The 26,450-nt window shown below is 41.6% G+C and overlaps 1 protein-coding gene across 11 annotated transcripts in view; it reads left to right on the top strand.

Moving 5' to 3' along the window:
• SMOC1 (SPARC related modular calcium binding 1) overlaps positions 1 to 26,450 on the top strand; it is a 798,909-nt gene that overhangs the window by 363,389 nt on the left and 409,070 nt on the right. For 6 of the 11 annotated variants that reach the window (XM_086937177.1, XM_086937172.1, XM_086937173.1 and 3 more), the window contains exon 6: positions 15,571 to 15,660. In XM_086937177.1, the coding sequence (XP_086793303.1) occupies positions 15,571 to 15,660 (90 nt within the window). The remainder of the gene's footprint in view (positions 1 to 15,570; positions 15,661 to 26,450) is intronic. The other 5 variants (XM_086937178.1, XM_086937176.1, XM_086937174.1 and 2 more) reach the window with 1 other exon arrangement.

Below are 26,450 nucleotides of genomic sequence, written 5' to 3'. Positions count from 1 at the left end.
CCTTTTGATATGCACAGCCCTTATTGTGACTTTAAATGCCTCCCATACTGTAGCCATTTGTGTTACTGATCCTATGTTGTGCTGTAATAAGTCTGGAATTTCCTGCCCTATTTCCACTCTGAATACAGTATCTAACAATGTAGTTGGATTGAGTCTCCAATTCTTGTATTGTGTCTCATTCACCAATTTGATCGGGGAGTGGTCTGATTATGTTTGGGCAAGGTGATCCACTCGATCTATCCAGTGCCCTATGCTTTTGAAAATCACCGAGTAGTCCAGTCTGGACCACGTTGAGTGGACTGATGAGTAATGTGTGCCCTCTTTAATGGAGGGATGAACATGTCTCCAGGCATCCAAGAGGTGATTATCTGGGATAATGCCCAGCATCTGGTTTTGGGCTGCAGTCTAATGGTGGGTAGTTGGTGTGATCTAGCTAGTGCGGGTACCAAAGTAGTGTTGAATTCTCCCCCCCCCAAAGCACATAGGTGGAGCCAATGCTTAACACTCTTCCCCATATAGTGTCAAAGAACTGTGAGTCATCAGCATTGGAGCCATAGTATTTAACAATAGTGATCGTACAGGAGTATAATCTTCCCCATATGAAGTTATACTGACCTGCAGAGACCCACCCACCACAAATGGGGTATTTTTTTAAATTAGAATTATGGTACCTCTAGTATGCGTGGAGTAGGAAGCAAAACATCGGTACATCGCCCCTCTCACTCCTAAAGTGGGGGTGGCCAAAGGACTTAAATGGGTCTCCTGTAATAGCGCCACTTGGACCTGATGTCTGTCGAGATATGCAAGAATATGCCTGCATTTACATGGGTTATTCAGCCCATGAACATTCCAGGTTAAGAGGTGCATTTTCAGTAGATTTTGTCAAGTCGCCAGTTTTGTATTTGGATATATCCTTTCAAGACATGTCTTGCGCCATTATGTGCATGTTTCTGTGTTTGTAGTGTACTATAGTCCCTGCATGTTATTGCATGTTCCTGCCGTTCCCTTACCAACCCCCCCACCCACACCGGCAACCCAATTTTGTCAGTCATAGTGCCCTCCCCCCATGAACTCTGAAAACTTTTAGAACACAAGAAAACCAATGGATGAAAACCCTTAATCTATCACCAAAAAATACACTAAAAGGGTTCTCCTTTTGGGGTGTATCCAATGGACCCACAGTTGACTGCCTCCCCAGTAGCTCCCAGTAGGTGAGACCCGCTGGGGGTGGAGGCAGGTGCCCAGGCCACTCGTTACTCACAGTTCCAAGATTTCTTCTTTTCTGTGGGAGCAAAGTGCTATGCCCCTGGGTCCGGATGGCCAAGATTGTTCAGTCCATGGTGTCGAAAGTTCTGCTGCAGCTCTTTCCTGCCTCAGAGAAACATTCAGCCATTTATATTGTGTGCTGTAGAACAAAAGGGAAGAGCGATGGACATTCGTTCAAGAACGTCCCCTGATATTTCTTTGTTAGTCATGTATTGACAAGAGCAATGGCGTCCGGGCGGCCGGATGGGTTGGACTCGGCTTGGACGTGCTTTGGTGGTTGCGTTAAAGGGAGTCGTCTGCTTGTTGTGGGTTAGTGAAGAACTGTTGTTTTCCTTGGTGGGTGACACTGAGGCATGCGGGATACATCATGCCATAGTCTATCTGTGCTTGCTGTAATTTCCTGTTGACAGACACATATTTTCTCCTGGTGTCCTGCACTGCCATGGTAAAGTCAGGGTAAAATGCAGACGTGACACCCTCGTATTCTATTTTCTTCTTTTCCGTGGCTAGCCGAAGAACAGTGTCTCAGTCTTGGTAACTGACAAGTCTGGCAATGATAGGCCAAGGCGCTGCACTGGCAATGATAGGCCTAGGTGGTGCGCCTGGAGGGGTCGTGGTCACAGCGATCGGTGAGCCCTCCCGATAGCCAGCTATGGAGACAAAGCCTCAGTGCCAAACATCGCTAAGAGCATGAGTTCAATGTACTCTTCGATACGGCCCATATTCGTACTCTCGGGTATCCCTAGAATGTGAATATTATTGTGCCTTGACCACGCCTCAAATCCTTCATTTGTGGCTGCAGTTATTTTCAGCAGGCGTTCCATTTGTTGCAATTGTTCCTTCCTACCTTCCTTGTGGGATCTTGCGGGCCTCAAAGGGCAGTTTAGATTGCTTCCCTTTGGTTCTGTCAATTGTCATCACGTCGACTTCCATGTGTTGCGTGAGCTACGTTTCGGGGCCATGGGCTGCTGCTTATTAGTTAAGCGCTCCTGTACAGGTGGGGGGGGGGGTGACGTCCACCAGTGCGGAGCTCCAGCCAAGGGTGAGGCATGTATCATTACTGTGTTGATGTAGTAAGTTGCTCATGCTGGGGCGCCCCAGTATATGTGTATTTGCACTCTGTCCAGTCGCCGCCACTAGTCAGACAGCGCTAAGTGGGTTGGTGTCCTATTGATGCAATTTGGGCCCCTCCTGTGTATTGCAGGTCACATTTATGTTGCTTGTCGAGAAAAATCTTTCATTCTTCAGTATTTGGGCAATAGTGGTCTCAATTTGCCCCCAAGCGGCAGCTCCACACCATCGGAAAGAGGGTGCTATCTTTTGTGTCAACCCCTCCTTATGCATGGGTGATGAACCCCCCATCCGTTTTTAGTCTGCTACGCCGTAGTCTCACGCTGGGCTGCAGGTCTTAGCTATGGCCTCTTTCTTCAGCGGTTCTGCGACTGCACGGCTGTCGCCACCAGCACCTGCACTATCCACCATGTTTCTAACCAATCGTTCTGCTATTCTTTATCTTTTCAAGCTAGGTGGATAACAAGCGCGTCCCCATCCGGCCTCCGCTATCAGGTTACGGCCCATGTGTGACTGTGCTGTGTGGCTATCCGCCTCACCTCTCTACTTCCATCCCTGCCAGGGGAGTGTCGGCGCCATCTTTGTCTTCAACGCGCCCGTGGTTGTCTCGGTTGTTTCCTTGGCCCCGGTGCCGCTACTGATTTGGTGCGGTTGTCCACCACCTGTAGCCTCATACATCAGTAACTTCTACAACTTGGATCTTCTTCCCGGGCGGGGTGGTCTGGGACTTTCACTGTTTTAACAGTGGATCTGGTATGACACCATCAAAAATAACATGGGTGGCAATTCACCTCACCTTAATGAATGGGCCACTCTGGTCTACCTCTACGGCTGCGCCTAGCACACAAACGGCCTACCCTTTCAGGGACAGTCAGCCAAAACCTTCATTGTCAAATACAGGTTCAAATTCAATGTTAGGTTTCCCATAATTTGTGGGATCATCTGGGCCTGTGGAACTCGCATCATTGGAACCTGCTCCTGCATTGGCCTCTGCATCACCTGAACTGGCATGTTTTGCATTTACATTTGGTTTCCTCCCTGCATTTTCATATTTCTGTTTATTCTTTCAGGATTAAGTCCACACTTCCTCTTCCAATGCCTGACCTTATTACAATAATGACAAGGAGTCACCTTATTTAAAGTTGCAACAGCCAAACCGGAATTTGGATCAATCAAAACATCTCTACCTCTTCCCTGTGAAACACCAAATCCTACTCGAGCACCTTGTACTACTGCTTGCATACCAACTCCTTGCATACCACCTTGATTTCCTGGAAAAGACTCATTGAGAACTTCATCTGGGCCAACATGAACTTCTCCTTAAGCTTTTTTTCCCTTTATTTCATGCTCATCACTTCATGCACCTCAGTATCTCATCACATGACTTAATCTGCCAACAGATCATACTTTGTTGTATATGCAAACTGATCTCTGGTCTTAATCCAATAACAAACTGTGATATAAAGAATCCCATATCACTATCATCGGGATATTCTCTCCAACCGGAAGTAACCTCTCATAGTAATCATGCACCAACGTCTTTGGTTCTTGTGAAGTTCTCTTAATTTTCACCCAATCTAGATCTTTTGGAGGTATCTTGTCTTTCAAGAAGGTAATCGCTGCGATGGTCTTTCAGTCTGTACTATACTCGATTCAACAAGAGCAGTAGCCACTGTAACATGTGTAGTTACATCATTGTTAGTACTAGTGGTGGTGTTCACATAAGGTGGAAGATGGGCAGCTAATATTTCTTCCGAAATATAATTTCCTGATTCACTGTTGGTTTCTACCTTTATTTCCTTTTTCCCCTTTTCTTGTGTCTTGGTCTTTTTCGATTTCTCAGATGTTTCAGTGGTAATAGCTGGATACAGTCTAGTTCCCTCAACTATTGCTTTCCTCCATCTCTGCTGTGCTTCTTTATACCATTGAGTGTCTGCATAATTACGCATTGCCTTTTAGTCTTATTCTGGTATTTCTTCCTTTCTTTATCTCAAGCTACTTTCTCCCACATATTCAAAGCTTCGTATTGTTTGGGTCTATGTGGTGGATTAGCTTTGTACAGCTTGTCCTTCAATTTTTCAATAATCCTAAACTGAAAAGTACCATACTAAGGAAAACTCAATGAATCCTCTGTCTCAGGAATCTTGCACCACTAGGGAAGTCATAAACATGTCTGTAATCTCAATTAATTTGTCATGTGATGTGCAGGTGTACCCTCGAGAGGCACCTCTTCACCTACCCATACTGGAATTTTAACATCACCTCTCACAAAATGTTTAAATTCTTTTAGGGATTTCATGATTTTTGCAAAAAATCAACAATAATCAGTTCAAACAAATGCAGTTCAATCCAGTGTTTTGATTCTGTTCATAAACATCAAATATTCTTCTCCAATCCTTCCACAATTTCTATTCTTGAAGATCTTTAGCTTCACCCTTTGTGCAATCAGGTTCTACCAACATCAATCAATATTAGTACAATCACAACAGTTTATGATTTGTGCCTATATCAGTTTGTGTACTCAACAGTACCTCGCGCCCTACATCACAAACCTTTTGCAGACTAGAAAATCCAAAAACCATTAAGTGTCTTCTACACGTATGTTTCACTTAGTGATTCTTTTCAGTCTGAGTTTTTTTCACTTCATTTACTTGGCTATGAAATTCTCTGGCTGACTCCATTAGTATTTCACTGGACAATCTATTCTTATCTTTTGTCTGGTCTTAAACACTAATCTTTTTAAAACTAATATCACCTTCCCGGGCTAAAATAGTTTTCACTCAGTTATTGTCTTGCTGCTTTTGCCTGTTATGTTGTCTTACCTAATTTTTAAATAGTGTTTTTCTTCTTCTTCCTCAAGCCTTTGTCACTTTTAGGTCTGGCGCTAGGCAAGACCATTTGGTTTTACTTACTTACTGGGGCTTTCAGACAGCCCTCTTCATCCATTGGTCTGTTGGTATTTCATTCACCTTTGTCTTCTACTCACTACAGCACACAGCATGAGTCGGTTAGTGAGCCACTCTAGCCATAGGATAACTGCCCTGTGAGTGACGGCATAATGCTGTTTTACAAGGAGCTCCTCCTCACACAAAGTAGTAATATTGGCGATGGCTAGTCAGCTCCCCCAACTAAAAGGTTTGATAAAACCATGAAAAAAAGAAAAAAGACACTAAGAAGCTTAAAGGCTGGCAGTCAGCGGCCAGTATTTTTCCAATGCCTGTTCATGATGCATTAAAGGTAGTTGTTTTTATGTCTCTCTTATATCACTCACACTCCTTCGACAATAGACTGTGTTTTTATTTCTCTTCATGTTCCTTGTTGACTTTGTCCAAATTATTCCATCATGTTCCTAAACCTTTTTCTCAAAGTCTTCCTCGCAAATATCTCATAAAAACGATTAAACATAAATATGTAAAGTGTTTGCCTTTTTTTGCTCTTGGAGAGCAGTTTGAAAATCGACTGTGTTTAGCATCATTTCGTGTAATCTGTTTACTTTTGAATTCTAAGTTGAGTTGTGCCTGTTGCGTACCTTTTCTAATCCGTCGCCTCACATGTTACTGACATTTCCAATTTCCAAATTTATTTTTGGAATGTAAGTGTTACTTCTGTTTTTCGTCTCATAAGCCTATGTTTTGTGGTGGAACCACAAACCCATGTCTCTTTCCAATGCGTATTCTCTGGCAGACCAAATGAGTCGTAGTGGAATTCAAGTTGTTAGTTGTAATTCATAGTTATTGCAATGTTGTGGTTGTACCCTTTTATGCATTCAAGGAAAGGAGCCTTTCGAGTGAAAGATAATGCCATAATGACACGAAAAGTCTTACTTTAGTAGATCCAAAAAGTGATAGACACCAGAACAAATTAGGTTTGCAGAATACAGCCTTCATGTCTTGAATAAAGTGTCTCTGTAACGAAAACAACAAACAAAGAAATGTTGAATGCAAGAATCATTAGGCAAAGTAAAAGAATTCAAAGGCAGTTTGTGGTGGGACTTTTCCTTTTACGCTAGTTGTGATGTACCCTCACAGCTTGCGTACCATTATTGTGTTTGGCTTTGCCCTTGAAAGCTATATCACTCATTTTCAAACAAGTCTGACTCCACTCCAGAACCAGCGGTCTGGACTAGACTTCTAAGTAAGGACAAGGAAAAGCGTCATACTGAATGCGAGTTCATCTGGTAGAATGAAACCTCCGGGCATCTGAATAGGTGAACAGTGGCTCGACATAGGAATGCCAAATTTGCCTAAATGTGAAGAGAGCTCCGGTGTCAAAATCTACTCATGTGCAGTTAGTGGTGGCATAAGATATGAGTAAACTGCAAAGTAACTGTTTGGAAACTGGTGAGTAGACCAAAAGGACCAGGTGCCCAACATCTTGATGACTGCAGACCATCCATGCCCTCTGCCTACCATGATCTCCTTTACGCTTACTACAAAGATTACCTGCCTTGTAGGTACATCTTTTGCATTATACCGTTTACCAAATTGTCTGTTCTCGTCTTCATCCGGGAGAAATAACAACTTCTACTGTACGTCAATTTATCCAACTTTTTCAACTTTCTGCTCTCAGACTTCAAAATAATACCTGGTTTTCTAATTATTAAAAAACTATTGATTATGTTAATATATATATATAATGCCTGGCCAGAAATCAAAGACAGAAACCCCTGGTTCTCTGATTCCCACTACCTGGAGAGGAGATTCGTAAGACAAGCTGGACGAATCTGGAGACAGCACCCCTCCGCTGAGCACCTTAAACTTCTCCGTCAGGCAAGAAATTCTTACAATAAACACATCCTGAACTCAAAAAAAGAATATTTCAGATAGGAATTGGGGAATGCCAAGAACAGACCCCGCAAGCTCTTTGAACTGGTCAAACACCAATCTAATAAACTGGCTAAATCTCAGAAAGAATCCCTTAAGTGTCTAATATCCTCTGAGGAATTCTCCTCTTTCTTTACTGATAAAACCATGGCACTAGAAATTGAACTCAATACCGCCGCTTACACTCAACCCCTTCCTGACCTCCCCCCCTTTTCTACACTACCCTCACTGGCCTCACCTAGAAACCAAGCTCTCTGGACCGACTTCGAATAATATGATGAAGACTCCATTTCCAAAATCCTCTCTACTTTGTACCCCAAAAACCGCTTCAATGACCCTCTACCATCTAACTGCCTCGCCGCTGCCACCCAAGACATTATTCCCTGCCGTACGACAATAATCAACGCCTCACTTCAGCAGGGCTCGATCCCGGACCCCTTAAAAGCCGGCCAAGTCCTTCTTATCTTCAAAAAGCCATCGCTGGACCCCTCCTCTCCCGACAATTTCAGACCTATCTCCAATATCCCTCTGTTAGCTAAAGTGTTAGAGAAGTGTGTCCAAAAGCAACTAAGTCAGCACATCAATAACTTCCACCTACTGGATAATTTTCAATCTGGTTTCAGACCGGGGCACAGCACGGAAACTACTATGCTCCACATCGTGGATGATGCCCTCCAAGCCCTTGACCAAGGCAAAACCTGCCTTCTAATACTCCTAGATCTATCCTCCACCTTCAATATGGTCAACCATGAAAAACTACTCAAACGTCTTAATCTCAGGATGGGGCTTGATGCGGTTGTCCTAGAATGGTTTAGTTCCTTCCTCCATAACCGATCTCAGAGATTCCTCATTAACGGCAACTTACCAGCTCCTACCCCAGTCACAGTTGGAGTCGCCCAAGGTTCAACCTCATCACCCACCCTCTTTAATCTTTACTTAGAGCCACTCACTGAAGTTCTTCGTACCGCCAACATCTCCTACCACATGTACGCGGACGACACCCAAATATACATCAATATTACATCACTTGAGGAGATCATCACCCTGAACGAGACCCTGAAACTAACTGTCCAATGGCTAGCCCCTAACCAACTGAAACTTAATGCAAAGAAAACTGAATGACTCCTGATCTCCCCTTCAAAAGCCAACCCGGAGATCGAGACATGGATCAAGCCATCACAGCCTTACACTGCCCGCCGACCATTGTGGACTCTGCCAAATCCTTGGCATACACCTCGACAGTAACTTGAACATGTGTGACCACATTAACTCAGTGGCTAAATCAGCCAGATTCCACCTGAGCTACCTGCGGAAGCTCAAACTCTTCATCGATGCTCCAGACTTAAAAATGGCAGTCCAAGCACTAGTCATCTCAAGACTGGAATATGGGTGTGCCACCCTCACGGGTTTACCCAAAATTTCTCTGGCTCCTCTAAAAGCCTGCCTCAATGCTGCTGCAAGATTACTCACAGGCACTAGGAAATTTGACCACATCTCTCCACATATTAAAGCACTAAACTGGCTCCCCATGGAGGCTAGAATACAGCTACAAAATTGCAAGGCCCTCTACACAAACTCCCCTGTCTATCTGGCACAGAAACTGATGATGTCTGGAGGAACTAGGAACTCCCGGTCCACTAGAAACCTCCTGCTCCAACCTGCCCTCTTTCAGAAAAAAGAACCTACAATAGGGCATTCTCCCGAGCAGCACCAAGAATTTGGAACTCTCTCCCGCCTGACATCCAAAACATCCCTTCTCTATCACGCTTCAAGAAGGAGACCAAAACTTTCCACATGGGTAAATTCCTAGGCTAATGGCATGCTCGCATCTACCACAATGTGTCTGTCAAATCCATAACTATTGCTTCTTCCGCAGATTACCAACTCACCCTGATAAGTAATTGTGGGGCTTCTGTTCTGTTTTTACTGATCCCATTATAACCGTATCCATTCATTTGTGCCCCCTTTATCTCTATGCTCCTCTGCTACCCTACCCCTCCCCAAACTTTGTATATTTCTGTACTTGAGACTGGTTTGCTTTGTTAACCGTGTAAATGTGTAAAGCGCTCTGATACCCTCCCGGGTCAAGTTCGCGCTCTATAAAACAATAAAATAAATAAATAAAAATAAAATAAAACACAAAAATGTACGCCTAGTCAAAGAGAAGATAGGAGAATGTCTATGTATATGTGAAAAATTCAGTTTTTTAGGACAAGCACCCTCACCCACCCCAAGCTGGTATACTTTATCATTGGGTTCCCTCCTCACACCAGGACCAGGGGTATCTTGTGCGCGCTACAAAGTAGAGGAGCTGAAGTGTTTTCCTTTTAGATGAAAGCCAGGTATGGGCGAGAGGCAGAGTGCTATATATTAAATGTGTAGTGGGTTAAAACTATCGCATGGTAAGCTGAATATAATTTTTATTCTGGTGTCCCCAATGTATAGAGATAACACAAGTGAGGGGGAGTTTCAAAACAATAGACCCCTATCCAGTCAACATGTTTCTGCACTATATTTGACCCGATTAAGGGTTATGGGGCATTTGTCAAGACCAGTAATTACAGTCACTCTTTGATGTGCGGAGAAAACAAACATATTCAAAACTAATATGGGATAGTGGTGGTAAGCCAACTGATACAGAAGCTGACCCACAATCTCCTGTTTGTGAGGGTACACTGTAGTACCACCTTGTAAGGAAATAAAAGTAGGACAACATTAAAACATTCAACACATACATACACCAACATCAAGCCTAATTCCAATCAATGTGAACAAACAGGGGGAATGTGCCCAGCACCAGTGTGAGAACCAGTGGTGGTGGCGTATATAAGGGGGGAATCGATCTTACACTATCTAATGGGATATTCAGCTCCCTCTCAAGCCTTAGATAGGCCACCTAGATCGCGAAGGTACATTTAGTGGGCAACAAAACCAAAAAAAAGTATCATCAATGATTAATAGTTGCATTAGCAAAACGTACAAATTATACGTCTAGAGATTTCGCTACACAATCAACATAAGCGTAATCATACAACGCTTGTTTTCGGTTCGTTCTATGCACTGCCTTTTTGTCACATGATACAGTCTCAAGTTAAAGCCGAGTCAGAGCGGCAAGGTGATAGAGGACAAAGAAGGAAAAGAAATGACATGTGTCAAGGCCTGTAGCTGAAATATCTCAAATGGTGCGCCCGGCAAGAGCAGTAAAACACGAGCTGGTATGGTGCATTTAAGGACGCGCGTAGGTGCGCAAGGATGAGCGATAGCTCCATATGGCCAGAGATACATGTGGGACACTGGAGATTATGGGTAATGTAGTTTTAGTGTCTGCTATTGGAAGATCATGCATAAAGCATGTTGATTATGTACAGAAAGACATACATAAGACTGTGGATGAATGAAATGATATTGATTCAAGTGTTGTGACAAGGAAACACCGACTGTATACATTGCGGGTTTGTTCAAACATAAAAGAAGTCTCAATAAAGGGCATTCTGGGATATGAAGTCCTACTGAGAGAGCACCCAACCAATAAAAAATGGAGAGCACTAGGAACAAAGGGTATATTGTACCAATAGCCCTCATAACCCTTATGTTCACAGTAAACCCAGACAAATTATGTTGATTATGATGTTTTCTTTGGGCCAAATTAGGTCATGTTAGTGCAGTCCACGGGATATCATCATTTAATCCTTGTGAATGACTTTTCAGTCTAAAAATCCAACACTATTCAAATATAATAAAATCAAAGAATCTATAGCATATAAAGTACATTATTTATATATATATATAGACAGCCTGAGTGCCATGGAATTTGTAGAAAAAATTAATGTAAATGACTACAATCTAATCTTTACTTCGCATCAGAGTACCAGTAAAATTGAGTTTCTTGATGTCCAGGTAATGGTAACTAATAACAAACTGGCAACAACTGCATATAGAAAACCTACAGCAGGAAATGCAATTCTCCATGCGTCTAGCGCACACCCCAAGCATCTGATAGCGAGCATACCTTATGGTGAGGTATTGCGACTTAAGTGGATTTGTAGTTCCCCCGAAGAGTATGAGAAGTGTAGAGATGAAAGCATAGAAAGACTCCGTGCCAGAGGATACACAGAAGAAACACTCAATATAGCCATTAGTAGAGCTGAATATAAATCAAGAGCAGAATTATTGCCTACACATAGAAGATCCGAGGGCGGTATAGAATCAGATAAAGACACAGATGCGCCGAGATTGATAACTACATTCAGCAGGAAAGAGCGCAAAATAAGAGCCATATTAAACAAAAATTGGCCAATTGTGCTGACAGACAGCATCCTGAAAGAAGATCTCCCTAATAAACCACAGGTGACCTTCAGGAGATGTAAGAACATGGCTGTTCAGCTGACACAACCACTAGGGGCATGGGCAGCTGCTCCCACTTGGATGCCAGTCAAACAAGGATTCTTTAAATGCTCCACATGTCGAGCATGTACCTTTGGTGTAAATACCAGCAAATACAGTACACCCTTTAGTAAGAATGAGCTAAAAAATAAAGGGGAACTATGACTGCCATACAGAATTCGCTGTGTATATTCTCAGGTGCACCTGCGGCCTCAGGTACGTAGGCAGCACCATAAAGCCGGTGCACATGAGAATATTACAACATATTAGAGCAATCATCAACAGCGACCCCACCTACCCGGTAGCTAGACACTTTAAGGCGAGACATGATAAAAACATTAAGTGTCTATCTTACTATGTTATTGATGCCGTACCAACTCCTAAAAGAGGTGGGGATAGAGAGAGCCTGTTAAGGCAGTTGGAGACTGAATACATACTTAACCTTAACAGCAAGTCTCCCAATGGATTAAACACCACCGAGGACATGCATACGTTTCTGTAGTAGATCTCGAATAAATTAGGAATCATAACTTAACCTGAAATCGTTTTAAAAAATATCGTGTAAAAAATGTCATTAATTATCCTCTAATTTCTAATTTTAAAAATTCACTTATTTTTTCATTTTGCACAGCACTATGCACTTTCTGTTGACTCAATGAGTTTTAATATCTTATGAGCTTTTAGGGGGGGTGGTTTTTGAATATCCAGGCTTGGATTTTTAATACCATGTAACCCAATTTTAGCTCATAGGGAATAATTATTACAGTTTACATTGAGAATACGGTTCTGATAAAAATGATTTGTTAGTTACTAATTTAATCAGCTGCAGCAATTGCACAGAAACATGATTTGCACTAAAAAGCGTAATTTTTGCACACATTGGTTTTATAGGCATTCATGCCGATATGTTTTAACTCCTAAATGAATATTTTTATAAAGTTTTTAATATGAGATGTTTACATAACCTATGCGTCATATTGCACATACTAATTTTAGGCATTCATGCTGTTATTATCATTATATACAAAGGAATACTGCGCTTAAATATAATGATGCAAAGATAATGAAAATGAGAATTAAGTCTCTATACATACATACATTTTTTAGTTATTTATTGCGCAATGTTGCACATTGTTATATAATGCATTTATACAGTAATATGTATACAACATCATAAATCAGAACCTATCCAATGTTTAAGCTGGTCGCTATTGATATATAAGGACATAGCGTCAACAGAAGTATTTTTTCACTGTTTGTCATCACATGACTGAAATGTTTGAAAAAATTAGTATTTAAGAATGTAACAAGCTTCAGTGTCGCTATGTGATCAAGGTTACTGGTTAACCGAAACGCGTCATGCCTGGAATACCATTTTTTGAGAGCAAATAAATCTTCCCACTGAGGACTTACCTGCTGCTTGGGGTCCTTCTTTCTGTTTGGTGTGGAATCGCACCCATCACAAAATGGTGCTTTGTCAATCACAACTGCAAACGCTGCCATCCTCTCAGTACAGCATGTAGCAGTGTCAGCCACACTTCACAGGCAGAGAGTGCTCCTCTGTGTAACTCAACCAACACTTTCTTTACTCATCCCCAAAGCAATGTAACCCTTGAAAAAAGTATCTACAAAATGATCCGGGATGGTCCAACACTCATTAAATATGCTTTTGGCTGAAGGGCCCTGACCTCAACAGGCCAATGGGTAAAGGGGGTAAGGCAGCTGATTCAAAGCACATTTCTGTATTCTGTTTGCAGCTGACGAGTACTGGCAACAGCACGCTGTCAACCCAGACTTTTAAACACAATGAGCAGGTTAAGAGGAATGGGGGATTGACTGATGAAAATGTAGTGTCAGAGTGCTCCATTGAGTTAGAAGGAAACTAAAAGAAACTAAATGAAAAGTGTTCAAAAGATTTTTGCTTTAATTCAGTAGATTACAGTCATTGTTCCTAGTTGTGGCTGGTAAGACACATAGATATTCAGTTACCTGTCAGTGCTTAATGGATCATCCGGAAAAAAGTACAACTATATAGAGGGCGTGTGAATATGTGCAGGTCACGTTATCTGAAATGTTGGGTTAAATGTGAAAAGTATTATGCAAAAACATATTCTGTAGAAACACAGGCACTGATTTTGAGTTAGGCAGACCGGATACTCAGCCACCAAAGTGCCATAGTGCCCTGTCCGCTACACTGACGATCAGCTTGCTCTATTTAGAATCCGAGTGCCATGTGTCTGCTGAAACAGCGTATATTGGTGGCTTGATGGACAAGCAGCCATCAGTGTACATACATCAGACCATCCATCCTATTTAGATTAAATAATCTGATGCAATTTTTCTTCTCTTTTGGATCGCCAGGAAAAGCCAGGTACTCCCTAAGAGGAAAAAAAGAAAAATGAACCCCAGACCCTGGTAGAAAACTCCAATTGTGTCAGGGTCATATGAATATTTGACTGAAACAAACTGCTGCTTTGAAAGTTTTAATTTTTTTAAACCAAAAATGTTTGCTGTGTGGCCACATGAAACAAGGTAGACCATCTGCAGGCATATAAAAACATTTATACATGTGCTCTTCTGATTAGGAAACAGGCAAAGCTCCCCTCTCTATACCAAGGGTTGATATGTACCATATTATCCAGATTTATGCAGTTTAAGAAAGAAAGAAAGATTACCAAAAAGGTAAAAGCGACCTGAAGCTCAGATATTTAAACGTCATGGAAAATGAAAGAGATAGGGCTGCCACCAAAAAACACAGCATTGTTTCTTACCGTGAACGCCTGTTCATGACGACCATACAGCCATATCATGTGCTGGTAAGAAACATTCAACATAGAGTTTATCTGACCAGGCTAAGGATGGGTACGTTACATCTTTTAGTAGCATTCCCAAAAATGGAAAAATGGCGTCATAAATTACCAAATATCCCGTGTGACTGGAAAACTCCTCAATTCACTCAGCATTTTATTCTGTTCTGTAGTTTTTACAGGGCTATCCGGAAACTGATCTTAAACCCCCTTTTTTCCATCAAATATGCTTTTTAATTATACTCAAGCTTTTAACTTTATTTGTAGTCTGGGAAATCCTAAAATCATAAACTTTGTAATCCGATATGTACAACTTGCAATCAGAAAGAGAAAGGAATATACATACCTGGATGTATTGCAATATGAAAATGTGGATGAAAACTGTTAGCCCCTTGCGTTTAATATCTATCCTGACAAGATAATGCACTTGCACTTTATGTAATCTCATGCATTTATGATCTTTTTTTCAAATTACCAATTTACGCCCGTTCTGTAAAAATCTGACAAGCTCTCAATCTCTCATATTGACTAGGGAAATGCATAAAGACAAGTGCAGCACCGTGCACTTTATGTATCCCTATGCACTTATACGCACAGGCACTTCAAATCAGAATGAATTATTTTCTTCTTTTATAAAGCTATTAGCGTAAAATTCGATTTGCCTTCAATCCGTGTGGTTGTCTTATAATAGTATTGTGTATTTTATGTATTGTACTTGTATTAGTATTCAGATTTGTTATTTTATATAAATTGTCATTCGTAATAAACTTATTTATGATGTATTGTAGGAATGTTTTGCCCAAATAATATGCTTTTATGGTGGTTTTTACTTGCACCGAATAAAGCTGAATTTGAATTGAATTGAGCTAAAAGGTCCTAAAATAATTTTAAAAAATTATATATATGAAATTATAAAAATTATATATATATATATATATATATATATATATATATATATATATATATATATATATATATATATATATATATATATATATATATATATATATATATATATCATTGTTATCTGCTTTAAACCAACAGATGTATATATACATATTGTGCATGCCTGCTTGTACATTTGTCTTATATCACTGTGCACTTGTTTTTGTCTTTTCATCTCCCACTTCTCTTTAAATTTGTTCTTGGCCGGGCCATGCACAAATCCCAACCATTCAACAGTTCCGTAGAGTAGATAGCATTTACCTAAATAATGGTAGTTTCTTTTCGGTTCTTTTTAACCCTCAATTCAGATGACGGCTTGAAGTCAACGCCAACAATGGAGACGCCACCCATTTTCGATGGAGACGGTAAGCACGTTTTGTTCATATTCCAACCAGCTTTCTAAAGTTAGTATTATAAGGCGGGGCAAAAAGTAAACTGCTGACACTGTAGAAATGGCCATGACAAGGATGTATGTTTGCACCCATCCCCATACTTTTGAGTCATATCACTTTGGCATTTTCTGCTTCTCAGGGTGTGTAGCATTGCATGAAATTGGTGGGCCCATTGCCACTCCACTTGCTTGAGACACTGCTTCTGGGCATTTCTGAGCCGACTGTTACATTACGCTTAGTCTCCATAGAGTAGCAGTGTTTTCTGATGTGCCATTGTCAGCACTTGAAGGTGTTTTTGTTCACTTTTTTGTTTCTGGGCTAATATATTGTATGTTCCCATTGTGGGGCACTGAAGTGCTTCCTTACATAGACAGCAAGCTACACCTTGTAGGCCGTCTAGTCGGGTATTGTCTTTTTTTATTATCCCTAGTGGGACATTTTTCCATGACATGCGAGAGGACCGCTGAGGTGCGGTTATTGTGCTATAGGACACAGCACTTAGCAGTGTGAGAAACAGATGCAAAGTTTATGCATTTCAGTAAACTGCTTTGGGCAGCTCTTCAGGACCCTTTATGGTTTATCTAATGATCATAGTCTACGTAGCTGGTGACTGCACTGGGTTGCCAGGGTTGTCTTTAAAGTTGATGGTCCTGAGCAGGTATGGTTTGAAAGAGTAGTGGTGGGAAGGACTATCTTACTATCATCCCATATCTCAATGTCATTGTGAGATGTAAAGAAGCATTCTTAGTAAGTAGCTAGTTGGGATCTGCAGTGGTGGACTAGAATAAAACCCTCTGATTGGCTAACAGCATGTATGGAATCTGGGTGCGCCAAAGTAAAGGCTGCTAATGTCTTTAAAACTACTGAACGGATTTACAACAAATCATACCACACCATAATTCCATTCAGACTTTATTCCTGTAGCGGAGAGCAAAGATTACCGTGGGAGGTAAAAGGGAAAGTGCTGCATTTAGACACCATTTTAAGTGCAATACCCCCTCCACCCCAGTTCATAGGTTTGCATGAAACTCGATATATCTCAAGTAGGCTAAACATGTCAAGTGGCTGCCGGGTGTTATGCAAAGCCATACAACTGCCACCAAAGATGTTTTGACCCTTCTTTCTCCATTTAACTTTGACCACCCCACCATCAGCCCTTTCGTGGATCTGCATGGAACCCGAAGATCCTGCACTGAATTTAATGTGCAGATTTAATACATATTAATGCAATTTAATGCAGATTCATTAAAGAGCACCAACATTATTAGCACTTGAAATTGTTTCTGCCCTCACTGTTATCTGTATCCTCCCCCGATGGATCTGCATGAAACTTGCCATACCCACAGAAGACTAAATATACTAAATTTCTTCCAGATGTTTTGTGGATTCTTCAAATCATACCATAATTATTACCAAATGAACACTTATTGAACCACCTTTGAATGTGTCCCAGTTGATGAATCTTCATAAATGTAAAACAACCAAGAGTAAGCTAAACATGCTAATTGTCTGCCAGGTTGCAAGCAAATTCATTAAGCAGCCCTAAAGTTAGGGGCACATCACAAAACACACCTCACCAACTGTCAAGACCTCTCCAAAATGTAACCCCTTCATACCCAGACCCGAACACCCCTTAGACCCCAATCTCTCAAAAAGCACAGCACAGATTGGTTGACGTTGTAACACCAGTCATGCTGGTTACCCCACTTCTCCCCTAATGCTCTGCCAAGCCTCCTTCAACACTCATGCCTGTGGCAAAATGGCATATCACCACAACAGATGTGACTATTGACATGATACTGTTAGAGAGTCCATGTTGAGTGGGAGTGACAAACTCCAGAAAATCTGGAATGGCACCAGAAAGCACTTACCACAGTTATGCCGCCATATATCTAAAGTACCAATTTAGTTAAAGGTAAATACATCCTTTGGTTGCAGGTAAAAACCGCCACTCTTTCAATGAAAGTTCACTGTGCCGCGCTACACCTACCTGCTCTATCGCGAAGGTTGCAGAAATCTCCTAAGTATATTTTATTATTAAATGTCATTCTAGATACCAGAGTCCCCATCACGGTAATACTAGTTTCAGAAGCCACCGGTGTTGACCATATAAAATTTGCTCATCATTGGGTCAGTTGGAAAAACTCTTTCAAGTGTGTTGATGGTGAAGTGAAGGGCACTGAGGCAACAGACATGAGAAAGAATAATTGGAAAAACTAATGGTGGGTTTATTAAGATCTGCTCTGGAGGTTTTTCGTCGATGTCAAAGCATCAAAAACTGGTTCAGAGCCCACACAGCGAATTAGATGCAAACCACTTTGCATCAGTGCTGAACCTCACTGGGTACACCTGACACTGAGCAGGACCTTACTTCCTGTTATCATAACGGGTAATGTTCATAGAGCAGCACTAAAATGCTGAGCAGCCTTTAATCCACCACTCTCAATGTGCAGAACACAACTCGATCTGGCAAGGGGAACCTTAAGGACCCATAGGATAGGGTACAGTCTGTACCTCAACCCGCTCTCAAGAGGCACCACTTAATGGTAAAGTGCAGCGTGACTTCAGCCTCACTTTGGATTGAGTACAGAAACCCCTGGATCCCGAAATGGTCCTTGGAATCTAAGTGACCTTTTTCAGGTCTCCTAGGAAACTCTAATTGTGCATACTGGCCAGGGCGGCTCCTCCACTAGGGGGAAGGAGCATCGCCCCACTGCTTTCTCCAGTATACGAAGCAGAAACATAAAATGGTAATAACTTTCAGTTGTTACCATTTTATTTTTGTTGTGGGTGGGCGTGGCTGCTCTACGAGCAGCCAGGGTAGGGGAGGAGTGGTGTGCCCACTACTGAGGGCGCAATGACTGTTTGGTCCGCCCTCTGGGGCCGCCCAAAACAATCATGCGCACTCTGCCCTTTCCTGCATGGAGAACATGGCTTCCCCGTAAGCCCCTGGCTGGGCGGCGTCCCCACCAATCACAACGCCGACATTGCAGAGTTGTGATTTTCTATGGAGAGGGAGCCTGGCTGCCTGCTTCCTGTTCCTGCCAGAGGCAGGAGAGCGGGAGCCAAGAAGAAGTGTGACCCAGCCGGCAGAAAGATAAGTTTGATTTAAAAAAAAAATGATTAAATGAAACCCCTCCTCCTCACGTGACCCTCCGTCCCTGCGCCCACCCCCGCGAGCCATGCCAGCCGCGACTGATAGTGGGCAAGGGCTTCTTTTGGCGCATGCATCCAAAGCTGCAATATGACACATGAACAATTCAGGCATTCCTTCTACTACCTTGTTGTTTGTTGCAGTGGAGGTATACCTCACTGACGAGGCCTGGGAGGCCAAAACCAATCTGGAATTGCTTGTTTAGCCATCTGGAGAGGGCATGGACTGACAGTTCAGCTGAAATGTTCCTACTCGAGCAGGACCACGCTGGATTTGCTTACGGCTGTTTTCTGTAAAGAGTGACATAGTAGATAAAAAACAATAGACTGGAATGTGGCTCCAAGCGTTAAACTACGGCTGAGATTAATTCAAACATTACTTCCATCTCTTATTCCATATTGTTTGTTGCAGGAGCACAAACAAAAGCATCACCTCATTTGCATGCCAAAATACCAATCTCCAAATTAGGGAATACTGCCTTTCTATGGGGGGGGGCATTATCTCAGTATCTGTGCAATAGAATCGGGACGCCATGCGCTCTAGAAATCCCCTAACATTTAACATTTAACATTTAACGTTGTGCTTACTGTTAGAAATGGGGTTTCTGGTTGGCAGAGGTATGCACCCTGTCCAAGCCGGAACCACAATCCTAGTCTGTGTAAATCAGAAACACACAATAAATTAACCTGTCCTCACCCCCTGGTAGATTGGCACAGAGCAGTGAGGTTTAACTTAAGAGGCAATGTGTAAAGTATTTGTGCAACACTTAGGTCAGTAAAACTGCGGAAATTCCAAAATATATTCCATAATCCATACCAGGGTACCAAATTTAGCTTAATTAAATGAACAAAACAAGACCAAAATGACAAAAATCCAGTAAGTGGAACCAGAGATATGAATTTCTAAAGAATATCTTGAGCTATAGTGCTTTGAAACATAAAGCGCTAACCGGGGCCATTTAGTCGCACTTGACCGGGTCAAATCTGAAAAGTTAGGCTGACCACGATGGAGTGTGGGGTCGGATACAGGAGCCACCCAGGACCCACTGAGACTGTGCCTTCATGAAGGAAGTGTTAAAACTGTACACACAGACTTTGCAATGAAAGGCCAGAGACGTGTTTTAAAGGACTATTAAAGTGGGTGACACAATCAGTGCTGCAGGCCCACTACAAGCATTTAATTTCAGGCCCTGGGCACATGTAGTGCACTTTACTAGTAACTTATTAGTAAATTAAATATACCAGTTGTGGCTAAGCCAATGTTACCTTGTTTTGTGGAAAGAGCACCTGTACTTTAGCACTGGTCAGCAATGGTAAAGTGCCCAGAATCCTAAAGCCAGCAAAAGTGAAGTCAGGAAAACAGGAGGTCAGAAAGCAGTTTATCACTTACATAATAAGAAGTGAAGACAGTAGATGTCTATTTTTTTAAGTGAAATATGGAACTATGTTTGTTGCAAACCCATGTTGTTTATTTTTTATTACATAAATAGCCAATGAATAGCCAATGCAGTGCAAGGTCAGTTTTGAAAAAAATATCCATTATTATATATTTTTTCAATAAAGGCATGGCTAAAGAGCACACAATATTCTGCAACGACTTTGTTGGTCTAAACTCGATATAAAATAACACACCTTAAATGAAAAATAAATACAATCATACTAATCAGTGGGAAATGCACTATTTAACGTTATGAAGGCTTTTGCTAGTTAGTGTGATCACTACAAATGTGTGTGTTTTTACCCAGAAAGCCACAGAACAGAATCCTGGTTGATACAGTGGGGAATAGTGAAGTGTATTTTTAGTGCTACAAGTCAGTGACAGAAAGCACTCTGAATGTGAGCCATTATTTTAGATTTGCATTTCACACTGTACAAGATATGCTGCCGAAAAGGTTCAGGTTTAGGATACAAAAAAGTGCTTTCACAATATAAATGTAAGTAATATGCAATCTGACTGCCCATACTGCAAACACTCTGCATGTGTTGCACGCACTCCACAGCTCAGCTGTTAACACCTTTACAATATCTCTCAGTAAGAATAAATCTTTGTCATCACAAGCTTCAAGTAACTCCATCAATTAAAGTGGCTTCCAAGCAGCCTTTACATTTACAGATTCCTAGTTGCACACAATTACATTTCTTCCAGGCAGCAGGCATTCTGTTCAACTGTCTCGGCTTCACAGCACAGGCGACTCCCTCCCTTCAGTTTCAGCCAAGGGATCTTAATTGTCGGGATTAACTGTCCTGGGATGGTTGTCTTTTAACAAAAGGTAGGGAAACTGTTTTCTATAATTAAAAAAGTATGGGAATGTAGTGTCCTACAGATGCTGCAAGAGCTGGAATAGCCTATTTTTTTTCATCTGGGCATTTTGGAGGCCGGTTTTAAAAGCTGAGGCCTACTACTGATGCCTCTGCCACTTTCCCCAGCTTCCCAAGACACACTACAGCATGCACATAGGGCTTCAAGAGTGAGCGCAAGAGAAAGGGGTGGGGTGGAGAGAGAGCGAGCTATCAGAGAGAAGAGATGGGGAGAGAATGGAGGGATGAATGGAGAGAGAGGTAGAGTAAATGGGGGGGGGGGGGCTGGTTTGCGCATTTCGGCCATGGCTGCTTTGTGTTCCTTGGAACCCTCCCTCTTCTACCTCCGACTAAGATAGAGAACAAGGTGGTGGGATAAGTGGCACAGAAAGTGCCAGGAAGAGAGTGTGGGATAAGTGGCACAGAAAGTGCCAGGAAGTACAAAATTGGTGAATCAGAGAATGATAATGACCCAAGGCGCGTGGTAGTACTATATGATATAATGGATAAAGTACCCCCTGCTGTACATTATAAGGTTATTGCAAGTGTCGGAGGAGTTCCATAAACATATAAAGGAATGGGTCAGAAGGCCAAGTTCCTTTATAAGGTTATAGAACTCCTGCCTTTAACCTTGGCTGCTGGTTATGGCAGCAGGCATTGTGACGTCAGAGCTCGACTGTAATAACCTTATAATAGTCTTTTAAAAAAATATATATAATTGGTGACTTGGTGCGTCATATGTCGCTGATTATAAAGAGATTAGTGACTGGAGTTTATACAGTGGTTAAAGAATCTCATGTGTTATAAATAAATTAGAGACTGCCGTCTATACAGGTTTACAGAATTACGTGTATTACAGTTATATGATACTTCCCATGCCTCTTCAGAGGCCTGAAAAGGTTAGACACCAAAATGGGGCAGATGGAGGAGTAAGAAAATTGTATGTGACCTGGCAGAATGAAAGCAGCAAAAAGGAGGTTCAGCTCTTAACAGCGGGAGCAGGGAGGTATGTCGAAAGAGATGGTTTCAGGTGACCACCTTAAAAAAAAAAACACTGTTAAGAGCCACAGAGAATGGGAGCTTGATAGTGGTATCTCTTACTGTGAAAAGGAAAATAAAGGTGAAACGTGCAAAAGCTACGTGTTCGGCCCATGCACCAATGTCAAGTTTCCCAGCTCCATGCATGATGTAGTGCTCTATTCCAGGTTTTTTAAAATCTAAATTCTGGGACTTGCAGTCCTGTTTCATAATACAATAAGCAAGACTACATGTCCCACAGTGAAAGAAAGAAACGTGGAGTGGAGCAGCACATCACACAATGACCTGGGAAAGTGGGTAGGGCTGCCCATTTGACAAACACAGGCTTTGATTCTGAGTCATTGCAAATTTACCTAGATCTAATAATGCTAGAAATTCCCTCTAATGGGCGATCAGCATTGCCGACATGCGCCCAAACGAATTGATCTTAGGCAAAACCCGACTCCAAAAAAACTCTCGGTAATTCTAGCTCTTGCGTGTACCTGCATCCCATTAATCTTGCCAAAGCGGAAATCCCAGTTTCACGGTAAGATTGGGCCCTCCAGAACTACTTTTCTTCATGCTCTGCGCTTTATTCCAGTTCTCAAACTATTTGTTTCAGATTGGTAGTTAAGAGGGAGCATTTACACCACACAGGAAGACAACATACAAAAAGCGCAGCTTTTATTTTAAAGACTGCCTTAGTTTTCAATGTATAACTCGCTGCTGCTGCTGCCTCAGGGCACTTCTGGGTGCATACAGAGTCCAAACAATTAACAAGTACTTCATACCAAGCAAACACACAAATGCCATGTTAACCGCAAAAAATACAGCATGCAAACAATGAAAGAAAGCAAAAGAAAATAACATCTCTATTTCTGAGCCATGTGGATGTAATTAACGAGATATATATTTAAGAAAAAATACAAGCCGCCTGATTTTCTAGAATTCAAATCCAGATGTTGCTTTGTGCAAAGGAGACTGCAACCACGTATGATACGAAGTTACAAGGCAGTTATATAAGTAAGCACATATTCACTTGGGTGTTGTACAGCGAAGGGCAGGACCTCACTTGTTGTTAATTACTTAAGCAAATTACATATCTTCTCTGACCCCAGTGTCGGGGACATTTTAATTTACCAATTCCCCAGTCAAGCTATACAGACCTCCAGATTTCAACTCGAGCAGTCGTCCTGCTTTACAGAAGTCACAAATATGTGATAGGGCACAACATTGCCTTACCAAACAACGCCAGGTCTACAGGCATTTATTTATTAGAGAGAGAGAACGACAGAATGAGGCCAGATTATGAGGCGCCCAAGACACGTCAAATGACACATAAAATTAACATCCACATATTCTTGTGCAGCATAATAAAATGGTACACGAATAGCCAGAGCATGAAACAAATCATTATTTCTACACTATTAGTAAATTCTTTGGATAATATTTTCAGTATTTGTTTCATATTCTGGAAATGAAAAGGATGTGATCTTCCTTTCTGCCTCGTATCAGGTGCATCACTGTGGTGTCAATACACTAAGGCTCTCATTGAAAGTTTGGTGCAAATAGCTACAGGTGTGGAGGCTGGTGCCCCCGCCCTCAGCCATAACTAGCCCACCAAATTAGGATTCCCGCAGTCGTGTTTTCTTTCCCAAAACAACTCCTGTCTTCTTGGCAAACGGTACTGAAACAAAAAGAGAGAAATGGTGTCTGGTTCGAGACAGTGGCCTCGAGGCACTGCCTGCTTCTGAACAAAGAATAACCTTATGTAACTGTTGCACTAGTAGTTTTCTCCAGCTGCAATTCCCCAACCTCTGACGCAGGGATGCAAGGCATCTGCAAATGTTTGGCATACATCCGAGTCCTTACCGGCTTACAAACTCAAAGAGCTGTACATGTCCATTGCCAACAAAGACAAAGACACATGTACATGTCCATTGCCAACAAACTAAAATCGCTGTACATGTCCATTGCCAACAAACACAAAGGCACATGTACATGTCCATTTCCAACAAACTCAAAGAGCAGTACATGTCCATTGCAAAGAAACTCAAAGAGCAGTACATGTCCATTGCAAACAAACTCAAAGAGCAGTACATGTTCATTGCCAACAAACTCAAAGAGACGTACATGTCCATTGCCAACAAACACAAAGAGACATGTACATGTCCATTGCCAACAAACTCAAAGAGCAGTACATGTCCATTGCAAAGAAACTCAAAGAGCAGTACATGTTCATTGCAAAGAAACTCAAAGAGCAGTACATGTCCACTGCCAACAAACTCAGAGACGTACATGTCCATTGCCAACAAACTCAAAGTGCTGTACATGTCCATTGCCAACAAACACAAAGAGAAATGTACATGTCCATTGCCAACAAACTCAAAGAGCAGTTCATGTCCATTGCCAACAAATTCAAAGACGTACCTGTCCATTGCCAACAAACACAACAAGACATATACATGTCCATTGCCAACAAACACAAAGAGACATGTACATGCCCATTGCAAAGAAACTCAAAAAGCAGTACATGTCCATTGCCAACAAACTCAAAGAGACATGTACATGTAAATTGCCAACAAACTAAAAGAGCTGTACATGTCCATTGCCAACAAACACAAAGAGAAATGTACATGTCCATTGCCAACAAACTCAAAGAGCAGTACATGTCCATTGCCAACAAATTCAAAGACTTACCTGTCCATTGCCAACAAACTCAAAGATATGTACATGTCCATTGGAAACAAACACAAAAAGACATGTACATGTCAATTGCCAACAAACTCAAAAATTAGTACATGTCCATTGCCAACAAACTCAAAGAGACATGTGCATGTCCATTGGCAACAAACTAAAAGAGACGTACATGTCCATTGCCAACAAACACAAAAAGACATGTGCATGTCCATTGCCAACAAACTAAAAGAGACGTACATGTCCATTGCCAACAAACACAAAAAGACATGTACATGTCCATTGCCAACAAACTAAAATAGCTGTACATGTCCATTGCCAACAAACACAAAGGGACATGTACATGTCCATTGCCAACAAACTAAAATAGCTGTACATGTCCATTGCCAACAAACACAAAGGGACATGTACATGTCCATTGGCAACAAACTCAAAGAGCAGTACATGTCCATTGCAAAGAAACTCAAAGAGCAGTACATGTCCATTGCAAAGAAACTCAAAGAGCAGTACATGTCCATTGCCAACAAACTCAGAGACGTACATGTCCATTGCCAACAAACACAAAGAGACATGTGCATGTCCATTGCCAACAAACTCAAAGAGACGTACATGTCCATTGCCAACAAACACAAAAAGACATGTACATGTCCATTGCCAACAAACTAAAAGAGCTGTACATGTCCATTGCCAACAAACTAAAATAGCTGTACATGTCCATTGCCAACAAACACAAAGGGACATGTACATGTCCATTGCCAACAAACTAAAATAGCTGTACATGTCCATTGCCAACAAACACAAAGGGACATGTACATGTCCATTGCCAACAAACTCAAAGAGCAGTACATGTCCATTGCAAAGAAACTGAAAGAGCAGTACCTGTCCATTGCAAAGAAACTCAAAGAGCAGTACATGTCAATTGCCAACAAACTAAAAGAGCTGTACATGTCCATTGCCAACAAACACAAAGAGCCATGTACATGTCCATTGCCAACAAACTCAAAGAGCAGTAGATGTCCATTGCCAACAAATTCAAAGACGTACCTGTCCATTGCCAACAAACACAACAAGACATGTACATGTCCATTGCCAACAAACACAAAGAGACATGTACATATCCATTGCAAAGAAACTCAAAGAGCAGTACATGTCCATTGCCAACAAACTCAAAGAGACATGTACATGTCAATTGCCAACAAACTAAAAGAGCTGTACATGTCCATTGCCAACAAACACAAAGAGAAATGTACATGTCCATTGCCAACAAACTCAAAGAGCAGTACATGTCCATTGCCAACAAATTCAAAGACGTACCTGTCCATTGATAACAAACACAACGAGACATGTGCATGTCCATTGCCAACAAACTCAAAGAGATGTACATGTCCATTGCAAACAAACACAAAAAGACATGTACATGTCAATTGCCAACAAACTCAAAGAGCAGTACATGTCCATTGCCAACAAACTCAGAGACATACATGTCCATTGCCAACAAACTAAAAGAGACGTACATGTCCATTACCAACAAACACAAAGAGACATGTGCATGTCCCTTGCCAACAAACTCAAAGAGACGTACATGTCCATTGCCAACA

The sequence above is a fragment of the Lissotriton vulgaris genome, chromosome 9, assembly GCF_964263255.1.
Source record: "Lissotriton vulgaris chromosome 9, aLisVul1.2, whole genome shotgun sequence".
Lineage (NCBI taxonomy): Eukaryota > Metazoa > Chordata > Amphibia > Caudata > Salamandridae > Lissotriton > Lissotriton vulgaris.
This window is presented reverse-complemented; position numbering and strand designations above follow the sequence as displayed.